At 34.5% G+C, this 17,272-nt stretch overlaps 2 protein-coding genes across 2 annotated transcripts; both read left to right on the forward strand.

Annotated features, from left to right (window-relative positions):
• The first annotated feature begins 4,343 nt into the window (after positions 1-4,343).
• On the forward strand, positions 4,344-7,679 carry LOC128244846 (uncharacterized). The gene is made up of 3 exons (XM_052962949.1): positions 4,344-4,790; positions 5,989-6,284; positions 6,681-7,679. Exons 1-3 carry the CDS (start codon positions 4,578-4,580, stop codon positions 7,144-7,146), a joined length of 975 nt encoding a protein of 324 aa, XP_052818909.1. The 5' UTR covers positions 4,344-4,577; the 3' UTR covers positions 7,147-7,679.
• Positions 7,680-14,279: 6,600 nt separating this feature from the next.
• LOC128244349 (carbonyl reductase [NADPH] 2-like) lies at positions 14,280-15,037 on the forward strand. The gene is made up of 2 exons (XM_052962364.1): positions 14,280-14,373; positions 14,634-15,037. The coding sequence occupies exons 1-2, from the start codon at positions 14,280-14,282 to the stop codon at positions 15,035-15,037; spliced, it is 498 nt and encodes a 165-aa protein (XP_052818324.1).
• Positions 15,038-17,272: the final 2,235 nt, after the last annotated feature.

Raw genomic sequence — 17,272 nt, forward strand, 5'->3', positions numbered from 1 at the left:
CAATTTTTATGAGTTTAAAAGAACACTTGCGACTGAGTGCCTTTAATCGAAAATATTTATTGTTGATAATTTAAAGATTTATATTCGTATTTATGTGTATTTGTTTGGGTGAGGGTTAGTGACGTTTTATTGTGTGTTTTTTTAGTTTAATATTATTAATATATATAATTATATATATAATATCCACCCAATACTTGAATGAAATCTGTGAAAATTTGAAATTATCACTTATTTACTAGTAAATAATGTATAACCGGTGTGGTTTCCTGTTTAAAATAATGTGTATTCCATCTCACTTACAATAAAAATGATTTTACTGTAGAAATTCCACTGATAAACACATGTACATGAAAAATGCTCTTGTATGTCCGCGAAAAAGTATTATGTATTTGCTTTTATATTGCTATGAAATGTTACAATAAAATTCTAATATTAACGTTTTTGTTTTCCATCAAAATCTGCAACGTACAACCGTTACAAATGCTCTGACAACGTGAATTTATCCTAAATTTATCCTTATGATAAATTATCGATGCTTTTCCAAGGCCATTGCTAGCTACGGTTTTGTGAAGATCCTGATGTCGATGCGTTGGTTTCGTCGTGCAAAAACTACAACCTTAACAACTTGAACAAATGTTCAGTTATATCCGTGTATGAAGAGAAAACAATAAGTAAACAGTAAACTCGGTAATCAAGTGCAAAAATATCGTTGTGTGCAATCATGCTTTATCTTAAAAAGTTAAAACAAACAGCGGGGGCATATTCTGTCAGCAAGCATACTACCACATCGGCTTAAAATTGCGAAAATTATTGGGAACAGAAAAACACTTTTTTGTTTGAACACATTTTGTAAAATTTATGATAACATATTTTTTTTATGATCACATTAAATTATTTATGGAATTGTTCAAACATTAGTTTAGGCCACAACAAATTGATCATTTGTTCGTCGGATTTGCCGCACCTTAAATTCGAAAAACGAAAAAAACAAAAAAAAACTTTTTTTGCGCCCGCACATATTATTTGGCCGCGCGGATTATTTTGATTGTAATCTTCTGAATTTCCACTATTTCCTGAAATTCTTTTACTTAAAATTTATACCTGTAGCGTCGACTTCGTCTTTTTTTTGAAGGTATTTCAATGCTTTGCATTGTTCGCGAGCAAACTTTCCTCGTGTCATGACAAAATCAGGTCCGTGTATCTGCAAAATAGCTGATATTTGTTGACAGTCTTTTTTGTCGAGAATATTTTGCAGGACGCACCGTTGTTATTCATTTCCGGTATTATTTTTCAGTTTACTAAATTGGTTTTCGTAATGTAAAATACACGTTTTAGGTGAAAATCAGTGTCATAGTCAATGGATTATAGCCTTCAGTAAACAACAACAGTTTCACAGCGTCAAAGGCAACAATTACTTATGTGTGTTTTAAGGAATTCATTATTTTGTACACAAAATTTAGTGCTAAGTAATAACTAAATCAGATTTTGAGTGCAAAACTTCTTTTCAAGTACACGCCGGACACACGACTTACAACCATTGAAAATGTTTTCGTGAGTTATTTTTTTTTTAATTCTAAAATGCATTTCTCAGTATTCATATACTCATAAGTGATTTAAACAGATAAAAAAGTAGGACTTGTAAATGTTTAAGAAACAGTCTGTATTTACACATATAGTATTATCATGCACCAGTCATTTGTAACCACAGCTCCCCCAGGTGCTGGCGTATACCGGGGATAACCAGGGAAATGGCCCCGCAGTGCCGGGTGAATGCGGTGGTTTTGTCTTTGCGCAAAATATGGCGGGGAATGGGCCTTACCTAGGGTCCCTGGGGTGCGGAGGCATTTGGCAAGGATTTTACCATCAGTTCGTCAGATTTTACCCAGGCTTGGCTGGACCGGAAATCAAAGTCCCCTCTATTCCCCAGACCTTGGGGGGCGTGGTTACAATTGACTGGTGCATAATAGCATCAGTAAAATCAGAAAATAAAACCTTTTATCAGTAAAATCACTGTTTTAATTTTCTAAATTCCATTAGTGATAAAGAGGCCTGTTTCTTACAGGCATTGAAGCTATGGAGGCTGTCATGTTATTCTTTTTCAAGGCACGGACCTATAAACCATAGGTTTTCCACCACCTGCTCTAATAAAATGACCGGTGCCACATTTGCAGATTTGTTTGATACTGCTTCAATATTGTCCCACAATTTAATTCAGTGTATTTTTTTCAGAAATATTCTCTGTGTTATTTACATTTTCGATATTCTGCCATGTCAATGTAACTACAATTTTATCGTGTGATTCAAGAGGTTCAAATTTAGACCTTACCTAATATTTAGAAATGCTAAAATGATGAATTACTAGTAAGTTAGATTAGTACGGAATGAATGAAATATTGGTTCTTTTTGGTCTTCGAATAATTGCACGTTACTTTGATGAATGCTGTCTTTACAATAATATCTGTATTTAAATTGCTGATGTAATGAAAGTTAATAGTAAAGCACTGGACCTTATAGCCATTTGTTTAATATTGAGACAGATTTTCATGTGATACATTCAAAATCTTTTCATTTATAACTGAGAACCTTTTTTGCAATTAAAAAGCATTTCTTGACATAATTGTATGATAAATTTGGTAAGAAATATTATACATTTTTTAATTATTTTTTTTATTTTTCACTTTTCGCTCGCCTCTGATTTGCCTTAAATTAAAAAAAAGTATTTTTTTCGCTCGCTCGCTCCTACTTTTTTTGGCAAAATCCGCGTGGGCGAAAGCCTTGGCATTTTATTTTAGTTTTCACAAATATCCACCACCACCACCATCTCTACTATCTTTCGTTTAAAAATATGTCAGTATACAAGGTCGAGAAATGAGCTGACCTAACTGTTTTCATGTCATATTTGATTGTGACCACATCGTTCACGTCTATGTTTTTCTTTATATTTTCTTATTATATGTACTGTTACAATTCTGTGTTTCTCTTCCCTTCACCAGTTTTGTCAGGCACTATTTTTAAGAAATAATATACATGTTTCCAATAGGGCGGATTGTCCACCCAGATATGTATTTCGGGAAATGTTATTATACACATGCTATTGGCTTCTGTTTTATTTTACGATATTTCGTAAAACCACTTTTATGGCATTAATAAATGCCCTATTTTTATACATAGCTTACGTTTTCCCTTTATCCATACGAGTTCGAACTGGTCTGTGACTTAGTACTTTGACGTTGGACAATACATAAAATACATCGAGCTAATCCAAGAACTAGTCTATATGAATCATTTTCCGTGACAAACGTTTAATGTTTTTGTTTTTTAATAAAAAACAAAACAAAACTATTTTTCAATAACTAAGCAAGTATATGGAAGAAACATGCAGCAATCCTGACTGACATTTTATCTGATACCACCGTTTGTCAGTGTCACACGTAGAGCTCAACTTGAGTAGTTGTCAGTGCATTAAGACAGGCGTCGAAACATGAAGTACACTCACTGCTGTCAACACAATATCCAACCATTTCTTTGTCTTTCCCATCCTCAAAATGTTCACAGTCTTTCAAGAGTGTTTATATTATATTTAGTTAAGCTTCAAATTCATCCGATGCAGAGTCACTTGATTTAAGTATTATGCTGGCAAAGTCAGCCATACTAGTATCAAAGATTCTTTATCCTGATTTTTTTTAAACAATTTATTATATCATTGAGTTTGTGTTGTAAACGAAGCTAAGAACACAAATGTTAACTGTTGTAAAGTGTTATCGTGGTATATGAAAGTTGTGATTCCAACTTGATATATGATTTTTAGTGTACAAGTGGTTTAAAAGTGAAATTTCATAGTTAATAAAGCTATATCGAAAGTTGGCCGTTTTAAAGAGTGTTACTACTATAATAAAGAGCTCATTAAAGGCATAAGACCTATCCTCACGTCGGTTCATATCAGCACAAATAAAAAAAATAAGCTACCTTCAAATACTATTTTTTTCCTCATTACTGGAATGATTTGTTAATCGATAAAAACCTCTCTTATTCATTAATGGGGGCAACATATAAGTTGTTGCCATTTATAATTAACTGAAATTCGATTGATTTGAAACACTCCATAGTTCATTTGAAGAACTCTTTGATCGATTTAAATATATATCATATTATTCGAAGATTAATTATTAATTAATTAAAGATATCAAAACATTGAAGTTTGTAGTTCATATATTACCACATATTTGAAAGTTAAATAATGCTACATTTCAAAAGAGAAAACCTATTAATCAACAAACGTTAAGTGACAACACATCAAATTGAACTGTAAATGCAATTTATAACACTCTGTGCACGACCAAACATCACGTTTGTAAAATCAACAAAATGCAAACGTTATAAATAAACGTAATGAAGTTTAATTAAACGGAAATATTTTTAAATCTCAGTATAAACGTTGCTGTTTATCTAGTCATCAGGATTTCTTAGAAAGTTTTTTAACGAAGTAAGTGTATATATTGGATGGTTAAATGCATTTGAGCCAATGTCTCATTGTGTCTTAATATTTATTCATAATTCAGTACAGAAGGATTGTGAAGATGCGTACCTTAAAGTTAATGTTATGTGCTATATTTGTGCAGGCTGTTTGGTGTGTACCAAAATCGAGCATTACTGACTCTATATACCAAGTGTTGTCATCAAAGATTGACACCATCAATTTAGAATTGGCTGTCATTAGGAACGAACAAGTACAAACTAAACAAGATCTTATTCAGGCAAAAACTGAGCTCAAAAGAATAGAAGCAGATCAGGTACATATTTTTTTAGATAAATTCGAAATAGTTGAACTATGTTGTTGTATACTTTTTTAATCTTGATGAGACGTTTATCAAGTATAATCGATAAATCGTCGCTTATCATGTCATGTCGGCATCAATCGAAAGTGGTTGTCAAAAATCGATGTTACTTCTGTCAGTTCCGCATTACTTTGTTTTACGGTAACTTTCTAGTAAATGTCTATTTCCCGTCTCGGTGCATTTTGTTCATAAAACCATTGTTGATATCGTTTTTTTTTTTTTTATGAAACTATATGTTCAAAATGTTCAATAAAACATGCTAATGAAGGTTAACACGTCATATTCAATATGCTATAACATGGATAGAACGCTAAGATAACTTATCTTTCATTCTTTCGTTATATTTAAAAACAGTTAAACTTTATTGAAATTTATTAATTGTTGCAAAAAGCATGCCACATTAACAAACTTACTGATTTCGTGTTAAAACAATCAAATGATCATGATTAAACTATGTATAAAAATATCGATGGCACCGTTTAAAAAGCCAAACCTTCATTTGTTTTTAACTGTTTCATCAGAATAAATTTTTAGTAACAGCGCATATTACATCATATTCATAGTCCTAACATTCTTAACACTACGTTTATTGGGTATCGATGGAATTACACTATCTTTGATAATTTAAATTAAATTGTATTTTCGTTTGTCTTCTGTTATTTATATTCATGTCAGGGGTTTTGCACACTTGTACACAACATAATTTCCTGAAGCTACCGAATTATCACTGAGTCTTAAAATAACAAACAAAACACAGTCGAGCTTACAAACTCCTTTATTATTCACATTGCTGCCAGTAGCCAAATATATAACATAACAAGACAACAATACAATAATCTTTTAACGAATTTCGTTTGAAAACAGTGTTAAAGTTATTTAGAAAACCTACTAACCTACAAGATTATTGAACAACAAAGATTATACATCATTTTTCTTTTTATTACTAATATTATTTGTATTATAGTATATGGGTAACACTAAGGCGTTGATCATCGGCCTTAAATATCCGCCACAAATATAACAAAAATGCCGTAGCTGTTACCCAAATTGTAGATTCGGCTATTTTTCGGTATCGTTTTTCAGTTCAATGAAAGTATGACAATCATATATTAACCTTGAACAGAATACATTAAATAATTTACTTGTTTCGCAGAGCTTTGATGTGCCAAACAACACTGCTGGGGAAAGTCTGTTTGACGCACTGGGGAACGCAAGCACAAGTGATGTCATAAATTACCTTCGGAAGGCATTCCAGAGCGAAAAGGCGCACCACAAACAACCCCTGGGTCAAATTAAAGCTGATGTAGCGTTTATGTGGTCGGATTTAAACACCCTGAAAGCAACAGTTGCAACACTCAATGATACACAAGGAAATCTCACTCGTGATGTTTTTGAAGTAGGGAGGGACGTTGAATACGATATTAAGACAGTAAATGACACATTGGCAAGGTAAGTTAAACAAGGGTAAGCGGAATCCATGCACAGAAAACATTGAAGGAGCAAATAACTTGGTGTTTACAAGACCTCTAAGGTGCATTGGCATAGTAAGTTGTAATAATAGGCTTACTGGAAAAACAACACGATTATACACTTCATGACCAATTCAGTGCAGGGTGTATTTCGTTAACTTATAATAATAAAAGGACGAAACGTAATAAAATTCTTAATATAATTGCTTCGAGTATTCACATTATCTATTTTTCTGTGTATTCCCATGGATATTTTTGCAGATTTTCAGAAGGATAGATCTAATTCTCTAAATTTAAGACATTCATACTTTTGACATTTGCGGTAATGAAAGACAATCTGCATGTTTAGATTCACAAAGCATTTTGTAATTTTCAGAATCCACTCAATGGCTGAATGGCTAGATACGAGCTTCACTTCTTTAAATGGCACTCAGCAACAGACAAACGAAACCGTGTCACTACTGAACAATGATGTGAACTTACTGAAATCTAGCTTGATGAACACTTCACAACAAGAAGAGATGACGAATTTGAGAGAAACTGTCTCAGAAATCCAAACTTCACTTGAGGAGAAATGTCAGTCTGGAGAAATTGGACCTCTCGTGCGTCCACTTTACCCAGTGACACTGACCATCAACTTCCGGCCAGCCTTTAACAGTAAACCGGCTATAGTTTATGGACTGAAAGTCTTGGACTCTGCCCACAATACGAATGTCCGTGTTGATGGACATATCACGGAGATGACCAGTGCATTTTTTAAGTTTAAGATCAGGTCATGGGCAGATACCGTTATGTATGGCGCCAAATTTTCGTGGATGGCATGTCCCAAAACAGACACATAACTTGATGAGTGTGATGTTCACTCATCAGTTTAGAATGCACTTCATCGATATCTGTAAGCATACCCATATATGAACCGTGAACTTCAATGTTTCGAACAGTGAATAGTTGCATACATGTATGCATTTTTTGTTCATTATCCATCAATATAAATGTCAATTAAATTTGTGTTTCTGTCTATACTGTCATAAATTTTTGTAATACGACTTTAAGTATATTATATGTGTTTCTGGTGCGACCGACAACTCCGTCGAGGCAATGCATTGAAACCGTTAACGATTCGATTCCAAGCAAACCTATGATATTTAAAATTATTGAATCATTTGAGAAGCTGCCATTTCAAATAGCGCCTCTTTATTAATTTAAAATGTATTGTCTTCATAATAACATGCATTTAGCGTGTGGATTTTATAATTTAATGTTTATTAAGAAGTTGCAAGTTATGACTCAAAAATGTTTTAGCGAATACTAAATTTCAATAAAAAAATTTAAGCTAGAACAGCCTGCGGATATTTTGTGATGATAAAGCATTTTCAATATTGATCAATGTTGTTTTTTATTCGGTTGTAATAGCACATACTTTTGTGATCAGGAAGCACATGATAAAAGAACACTTTACTACTATTTTCTCTTTCTAAGGAAGAGCAAATACTTAGTTAGTTTTTAGCTAGTATTGGCTGATCCTTTATGCACATGGTTTACGTTCCCAAAGTCTAGATTTTATGCTAAACTGATTGTGAATGGATTTGGTTGACTTCATGTCATTGTATCGATCGACACTCGGAACCTCCACATTTTGATTCAAGGAAGATATTGACGGTTATATATTAGTTCATACGAAAATGCCGTCAAAATGTTACGGAATGTTTTCAATGTTTCTTTCCAGCTTATAATTTGTCACAGGATTGTTTTTTATTCTTCACCACCTGAATAGTAAATCAAAGACAAAATCAAAGACAAACATAAGTAAATGCTTTAATGACCTGAATAGAAAAACTTAAGAATAGATACACTCCAAAAATGTTTATTAAAACTGATCTACAAACTCACGTCTTCCAAGTGTAATGAACCATTTCAGCTCCCTGTGGCGGGAAGGTAAGATGATCGTGCAAAGAAAAATAATGGTTCTTAGCAAAGAAATAACAATAGAGGCAACTATAGACGGTAATGACTAGAGCGAGTAATTACTTATAACAATCCCATGACGATAAATGAGTAGTTAAACACTCTGCAATACAAGAGGCCTTCTTGTGGTGGTATGCTTACAAATGTATACACATCCACAAACGTATACATAAATAATATACAACTAAAACGAATCAAAACTCTTAACAATACTTAACATTAAGGATACATATTAGTCATACAACGATCTATCAATAATTAAAAAAAATATGATGATGATGATGATGACGACGACAAGACGACGTCGACGACGACGACGACGACGACGACGACGATGATGATGATGATGATGATGATGATGATGATGATGATGATGATGATGACGACGACGACGATGATGATGATGGTGATGATGGTGGTTGTGATAAAGATGATTGTGATGATGATGGTGATGATGATGATGATGGTGATGATGATGGTGATAATAGTGATGGTGATCGTGGTGGCATGTTTCTAGAAGTTTGATAGGAGAAATTCATGGAAATTCATTATTCTTTTCAATATGTGTCTTTTAATTAAGCGATGTGTCCTCAGACTGGCATTTTTCCGTACGTGTACCTGTATCATCAAAGATTGACTCCATATCAAATAGTGCTGATAATTATACAACGATAGACAATAAAACAAAAACAAAGTAAACCAAAAACTGTACTTGAAAAAATACAAGGACGCATCTCTTGTGTTTAGTGTTAACCTTTCAATTTAATCATTCAGTCTTTTGCTGTATGCTTTTAAACACAAAATATATCATGCAATGCCTGGTATTATCGTTCGATATTACTTAATTCTTAGTTTGACAGATCATGGCTCAAGGCGTTTCGATGGTTATGATGACAATGACGATGACGATGATGATCACGATGAGTGTGGCATGAATCTAGAATTTTGATACGGGAAATCCACGGCATGAATTAACTGATTCATATGTAAACTGTTACTAGCTATTACATCGTGTATTATTCGGCTATGGGCACTACCAAAGCATCACGTTTGTTAAGTTAAGAAATTTGTACATAAACTGTAATAGCTTTAACTCGGTGTAAATGCTCTTGTTTACAAATTTACATTTTTAACATAGCAGTGTATCTAACTCTAAAGGGAATATTAGATGTTTGCATCCAACAGCGATTTGGGTATACACCTTATTTGCTAGCACTGTTTGGCGCGTGTGTGGTATGTGTGGTGCTTGTTCGTTTGTGCATCTCATTAAGTGTCATTTGGGCAGTTGAGTTGTTCGTAGTATATAACTGAGAAGTAAATCATTTTTGGTTTAATGTATTTAAGATGAAGTTTCTTGTACATTCTCCTCCTTTGTAAATTCGAGATGTTTAAAATGGAAGTATAAAACAGAAAATGATATCGATATATGGTTAACGATATCTGTCTGATATTTAATAATATATCGCTCCGATATGGAACCTTTATATTTTCCGATCTGTTCAAATGCTGTCGTAAAGTATTCAACATATATCAAGCGTATTTTAGTTATTCAAATATACAGTTTTCAATTCAGCTACAGTGTAGAAACACACACATAGTGATAATTACGGAAATATCAGACTATTTTCGGGCCATTATTGGGCCGATCTGCAAACATTCCGACCAGATGCCAATATCGGCCAAACATGACTTCGGCCTAATAAGGCCATGACTGGGTCGGCAATAACCATAAACAGTTTCAGAAACATTATCTGATATTCGCACATAAAGGTGTGGGATGTGAGTCCAAAATTGAAATGTGGCGTAAAAATGTTGCTGCATAATAGCATTACAAGCAATTGTTAACTTTTTCAAGCGCATTTTTTGTCTTGATAATGCGTTGTATAATAGCGATTTGGGGCAATATAATGATACTATTTGGTGGAAACTCCCAAGAATAGCCACAATACCGCTCAGTTTCGATTTCGACTATACAACAAAATATTCAGATATAAGAAAATAGTTTTCATGTTGTTTGAATACAAGAAATGCGAACCTAATGTTCTTGTAGTTTTCAATCTCAGCTTTCGCCTGATGTTGTTCTTGTATAGTGATGCCTTTAATTTGACCCAAAAACTGATTCGTTAAAATAGGCGAAAACAGCTCAAGCTGGTGAAATTTACCGTTTACAATAGTATATCTACCATTGCTGTCGCAGTGCACAAGCTCAATCAATCTGAGAATACAGCTTTTCCCACACATTTGTATGACCTCTGTGCACCCGGGAAATCTCCATTCCAGAAATTATTGATTTTGCATTACAAAAAAAGTTCTAATGTTGAAAGAAACTATATTAATCAACTTCTATAAGGAGCAAAAAATTACCTGAATAAATTGGTGTAGATTTGTTCGGTCTTGTGAAAGAGTTTATAAGTAAAGCTGTCTGGCTTTATTTTGCCGTTTACATGTCACCTAACGCTAAGATTAAGAAATTCTGAAACACAAACATATAAGTACTAAAAATTATCTTATTCTTCCTTGTCGAAATTGAATGCTTTTATTTTTCCAAAACACAACGTATTTTCTCATTTTCACAATTTATCCTACCGGTAAGATTCTAATGAGCATTGTCGGTCTATTGAAAACACTAAACACGCAAGACAATTTGTTTTCTAGACGCAATTTTATTCACAAAATATCAAGTCATTAGCATTTTATGGACATTTTTTACTAAGTTTAAACAGAAACATGAACGAATATAATCAATATTCGTTCAAAATATATTTCTCTTTTTGTGAAAAAATAATATAAGTTGTAAACATGGACACGTTATATGGTAGTTTTTCCTTTTAAGAATATCCAGTAGTAATAAAACTCGGATTGAACTCTCCGGTTGGCACATAACGAATTGCAACACGAAGTATTGAGTTAGTTTTTCAAATAAAACAACTTACAAATACTCATAAGATCAGCAATAATATGGATAATAATACAAAGAAGAATACAATGAAAACTAAAGGGTCAAGCCCAGTAAACGAACATTCATAAATGAACCCTGTTTAGAGACATAAGGAACAGAACAGACATTTTATTAAGACTTATACTAACATACATCGTCTAATCACATAACAATCACTTCAATATGTCATGTGTATGTACAAGGCAAGTTTAAAGTAGAACAAGTATTTGTGTTACAGGAGCGTTATGCAATAATATAATAAACTAATATGAGGTATAAATATGTATAAGAAGTAGTGTAACAGCTTAATAAACATGTTTTAAAACAGGATCAACAGAATTATGTATCATTGTTTAGAATACAGTTACGGATACATAGTGATTCCTAAACCTATTTACAGAGCTTAATAAGCTCAAAGCTATTAGCAGAGTTTAATAGTTGATGATATTTAAACACGGAGGGGCGAACACAACAATGACGTTTTATGTACTTCTGTCGAATAACTAAATAACATTAGACATATACATACACAATGGTATTCATCTTGAATATCAAGATGGTTAAAACACATACAGAAGCGTTCATTACGCGGAATATTATTTCTGGCATATCTTCCAGTTTTTATCCTTAATGGATGTACAGATATTCGTATTCAACAAATATAAAGTGGGTATTTCCTTGGTAATATATTCAGGTATTCTTTACACTGGAATGCATTTTTAAATACCTAATACATATCAAGAACATAGCTTTTAGATAAGGAAGTGGCCAAAACATCACATATATACCCAAATACAGTCATCACAGCCCACACACGCATCAAAATAGCTTTACTGATAAATGATGAGATAACGCATTTGAACGATGGAGTGAAATACGGGCTCAGCGGAACATGAGTCTACCGGGGGTGCTTAATCAAGTTTGTATGTAACTTCCAACGTGTTCCAATATTTAGAAAAATAAAAATACAAGCTGAAACCTACAGGGACAGCCACAGCAGCCATAAACAAAGTGTTATGTTTTAAAATGGCAAACATTAAATTAACAAGAGACACGTGGAGCAATAAAAACAGTCACATCAATATCAAATTAATTTTAGAGTAATGTATCGGAACGGTCAGCGAAAACAGAGTTGTCTAATTGGTTTGTAAAACACACCACACAGTCCTTGTGTCTGATTCGGATTTCTGGTTTATGATAAAAGTTGTTGAAATTTGAAAGTAAGGGCTCTTGTTTATGGTAATAAATCAATTATTATGTTTTAACATAAGGGTTCATTGTCCCATGTTTAAAATTGTTCACCAACCATCAATTTGCTGGCACCTGCAGGAAAAGAATAATAATAATGATTATAATATAGAACAAAAACGCAATGCGTTATATAATCATAAAGGTGAGCACGACACTCCATGGAAAAACGACTCATCTTTACAAACGGTAGCCGACACAAAATCGGCCTTTGCCTTCTTTTTAAAATGACGGCGCTTGTGGAGCGTCCCGATCTTATCTATCGCGGCTCTTACAGTATTTTTGTGTGGGAATTTTATTTTTAATTCATGCTAGGGTCGTACCTATGTTGGTCTATAATGCAGCAATATAGGCAAGGGCAGACCATCATAAAGTCCATTTAAGAATAATAAGATTTACTGTCTCACCATTCATATTGTGGAAAATTCTAGCTCCAAAAAACATTGCTACACTGAACTCTTTCTGGGCGATCTTAATGCTTGTGGTCGGTAATATCAACCCGATCTGTTTTCGCTTTTAGCGGGTGTCATATCATACCAATTCGAACTTCCTAATGTGTTTGAAGTGTAGATCCATCGAAAGTTGCATAAACTTTTTCTGAACCATATCATCTGTATGGTATTATTTATGTTTAAGTCCCTTTAGGATGCTGGTAGGATATATTAGGGAACTAACGCATGCAGTTTTATTTCTAAATTGGTTATGGATATGTCTGGCTATCAAAAGATGTTGGTGATGGCATTTATTTTGTAGAAATTTTAAAGACAGGCTCGTTGATTTTTTTTCTCAAACCGGACCTTTTCATGTAAACAATACAGATGTTACCAATACAGTCACTTTTAGATCTTATTGAACACTTTGTGATACACATTGAAAGAAATGGCATAGAATTGATTAAGCTAAATTCAGATGTCAAACCATAAGTCTAATATTGAAATTGGAAGGCTTTTAAATAATGACCTGCATAATCGAATGTTTATTTTTTTTTAAATCATTATTTTACCACAACTGATTGTGAATCCATGCCATTTTGTCAACTGCAGAAAGTAAAACACGTTTAAAACATCAAGAACTGGTAAACTGGTATGATTCTTGGACTGTAATCAACATTCACCTTAAATCAATCTCTATTCATACACCATTGACTTCATTCACACTAAGAAAGTTATTTATAACTAGTGATCCGATTAGCTAGATCATTCGTATATCCAATTAAGACCAATATTGAATACCAGCCCCGGGGAGGTATTTAATATGAAACTTTAATCATTCTTATGGGCATACATCATTCACTACATTCATTCTATTATTCAGTTGTTATTAATATCAAGCAATACGATGAGCTACATCGTTCTTAAATCCATTTTAGACCAAAGTCGAATGCGTTAAATAGGTTCTCTCTAATTGCAACTAAAGCCCATTCACCCGTAGATATATGTAGAATGGTCATTGTACGTATATGAACAGACGGACAAAGACCAATTTTGAATACCGGGTCAGCAATTTGTTTTAATAACCATTATGAAATAATATCCGCGAGTAACATGAAAGATCGCTTTGCATCTTGAATATATATTCAAACATTAGATACACACGTATATATGTTTGACAGTTTTATCGCGTTCATTGACAAACATTCGAGGAGGCTATTGAGTACTTTTATTTAACCTGAGTATATCATTTTAAACGAGTGGATAAAAGTTATCGCTAGACAATGTCCATGCATATTTATAAGCATAAAACGACAAGTTCAATGTATTAAAGCAAGCTACAACGACGGCCGAATTAGCTAAGCACAGTCGCAAAAACATTTGACACATAATAATGTCACTGAACTTGAAAGGCAAGAGGTTTTTAGTGACCGGAGCAGGACGGGGCATTGGGCGAGAGCTTGTCAGAGCTTTATATAAAGAGGAATGTATTGTTTACGCGCTGAACAGGTCTAAGGAGCCGTTGGATACTCTCGTGCAGAACTACCTGCCGTAGTTCCCTTACACGCTGATCTTGAAGACTGGGAGGCAACTAGGTCTTGTCTGGAGAGTATCGAGGTACTGGATGGAGTCGTGAACAGCGCGGGGATCACTAGCCTACCCCCAAACGTCTGTGTTTGAATGCATTAAGGAGATTTTAGATAAGGTTGTTGACTGTCATGTATTCGGGGCGATAAACACTATGCAGGTCGTTGCAAAGAAGATATAGAGGCAGATCGGCCAGGGTCGTTTGTGAACGTATCTAGCGTCCTTTCCCATGTGGCTTTCCCTGGACAGGGGCCATACTGCTTCACAAAGGCTGCGCTCGATATGATTACAAAGCAATTTGCGTTAGAGCTCGGACAGCACAATATTCGAGTAAATTCTATCAATCCAACATTGGTCCTCACAGAGAATATCAAGAAGTTTATAGAAGAAGTGTCTCCTGTGGACAAACTATTTACGTTGCGGGCTCCGTGTGATCGCCTGCCGGAGGTTACGGAAGTGGTTGTTCCAATCATGTACCTGCTGAGCGACATGTCCTCCATGGTTTCGGGAACCAATCAGGTCGTGGACGGTGGGATGCTCTCCTGCTTTATTACGCACCTCTGATGACACGTATAATAACTCGTTTTGTGTAACAGTGTTTGTAGTCAGAATCATGATACATACTTATGAATCCATTGGTTCCGCTTCAAACGACCTTCACAAATCTTGATAAAACGTTAAAACTTGAGTGGATAATATAACTCTGCACATACAAATGTTTCACTGAATAAAATTGAAAGCAAAATACGAGGCTGAGTTTTTGTTGATTTAGAATGATTTTCTTAAATATTACTGACTGTTCCTGAACCCTTGAATTATTGAAATTTGATAAAAGACATCCAAAAAAGGGAGAAGTAAACACTTTAAATAAAGGTTTATAAGCTCAAAGTGGTATAGATGTAGAAGGTCACTGCTTAGGTTAGTGGTACACTTTAATATTCAATTACTAGCTGAACGAGAAAAAAACACAATGCCACAATTAAAACAAAATCGGATTAGATATACATAAGAATATCTGGGATAATATATGGTGGGTTTACCGCCTTGGAACGGGAGCGAAACAGATCTTCACTGGGCATTTGAACCAGTTCATGATTACTCAACGTAACTATTGATTCAAATGTTATCAATTGAACAAATAAACTTATTCGGAACTACCATCGGCTTGGAAATTATAAAGTAGAAAGTAAAGCAAATCGTTTCTACTTATAAAATAAATCAATGTACTCAAAACCAGTTACTGTGAGGTATCACCTGTAGTTCATATATATCCCCATTCTATTCTAATCACTATTTAGCTAGAGTAAGAAATTCTTTTTATCTAATTGTGAACAATATGCGGTTGTTATGAAGAATTTCATACAATTGCTAAAATTCGACACACAGCTGCGATTTACCTACAAGGCTTTCAAACTCCGACAAACATAATAAATACTTCAATAATTAAATACTATATGTATTTAAAAGCAGTTTGGTATAAATAGTGTCGGTGACTCCATTAACGTAAGCATATGTATCTTACCACATTTTATGAAAAATTATTATTATTATTATTATTCTGTTGCAACAGTCAATACATTATACAGTATCAGTTCTGTCACATTCATTAACTGTCAAAACATATTCAGGCATCCCCTTAAATGTAACCACGGCCCCCGAGGTCCGGGGTATACCGGGGATAGTGTTTTTACCTTCCAGGTGGCCCCGCAGTGCCGGGTGAATACCTTTTGTCCCTGGGGTGCGGAGCATTTGGCGGGGATTTAACCAGCGGTTCGTCCCTGCAGGGTGGGAATTTTACCCGGGCTTGGCTGGCCCGAAAGTCAAAGTCCCCGCTAATCCCCGGACCTGGGGGAGCCGTGGTAACAATTGACTGGTGCTAAAGTTCTTGAAGAAAAATACCCAAACTTCCATCTATGGTGGCATATAACTGCCGTAAGACAACCTGATAACTTCCATCCATGGTGGCATACAACCTCCGTAAGATAACCTGATAACTTCTATCTATGGTGGCATATCACTGCCGTAAGATAACTTGATAACTTCCATCCATGGTGGCATAAAACTGCCGTAAGATAACCTGATAACTTCCATCCATGGTCGCATATAACTGCCGTAAGATAACATGATAACTTCCATCCATGGTGGCATATAACTGCCGTAAGATAACCTGATAACTTCTATCTAAGCCGTAAGATGACCTGATAACTTCTATCTATGGTGGCATATAACTGCCGTAAGATAACCTGATAACTTCTATCCATGGTGGCATATAACTGCCGTAAGATAACCTGATAGCTTCTATCCATGGTGGCATATTACTGCCGTAAGATTACTAGATAACTTCCATCCATGGTGGCATATAACTGCCGTAAGATAACCTGATAACTTCCATCCATGGTCGCATATAACTGCCGTAAGATAACATGATAACTTCCATCCATAGTCGCATATAACTGCCGTAAGATAACATGATAACTTCCATCCATGGTGGCATATAACTGCCGTAAGATAACCTGATAACTTCTATCTAAGCCGTAAGATGACCTGATAACTTCTATCTATGGTGGCATATAACTGCCGTAAGATAACCTGATAACTTCTATCCATGGTGGCATATAACTGCCGTAAGATAACCTGATAGCTTCTATCCATGGTGGCATATTACTGCCGTAAGATTACCTGATAACTTCTATTCATGGTGGCATATTACTGCCGTAAGATAACCTGATAACTTCTATCCATGGTGGCATATAACTGCCGTAAGATAACCTGATAACTGCCATCCATGGTGGCATATAA

The sequence above is a fragment of the Mya arenaria genome, chromosome 8, assembly GCF_026914265.1.
Source record: "Mya arenaria isolate MELC-2E11 chromosome 8, ASM2691426v1".
Lineage (NCBI taxonomy): Eukaryota > Metazoa > Mollusca > Bivalvia > Myida > Myidae > Mya > Mya arenaria.

Excerpts from the sequence above, each read along its gene's own strand:
- LOC128244846 (XM_052962949.1), top strand. The coding sequence starts at position 4,578 with ATGCGTACCTTAAAGTTAATGTTATGTGCTATATTTGTGCAGGCTGTT. Across the intron at positions 4,791-5,988 it reads AAAGAATAGAAGCAGATCAG|AGCTTTGATGTGCCAAACAA; the intron begins GTACATATTTTT and ends CTTGTTTCGCAG. Across the intron at positions 6,285-6,680 it reads GTAAATGACACATTGGCAAG|AATCCACTCAATGGCTGAAT; the intron begins GTAAGTTAAACA and ends TGTAATTTTCAG.
- LOC128244349 (XM_052962364.1), top strand. The coding sequence starts at position 14,280 with ATGTCACTGAACTTGAAAGGCAAGAGGTTTTTAGTGACCGGAGCAGGA. Across the intron at positions 14,374-14,633 it reads AGCTTTATATAAAGAGGAAT|GTCGTTGCAAAGAAGATATA; the intron begins GTATTGTTTACG and ends AACACTATGCAG.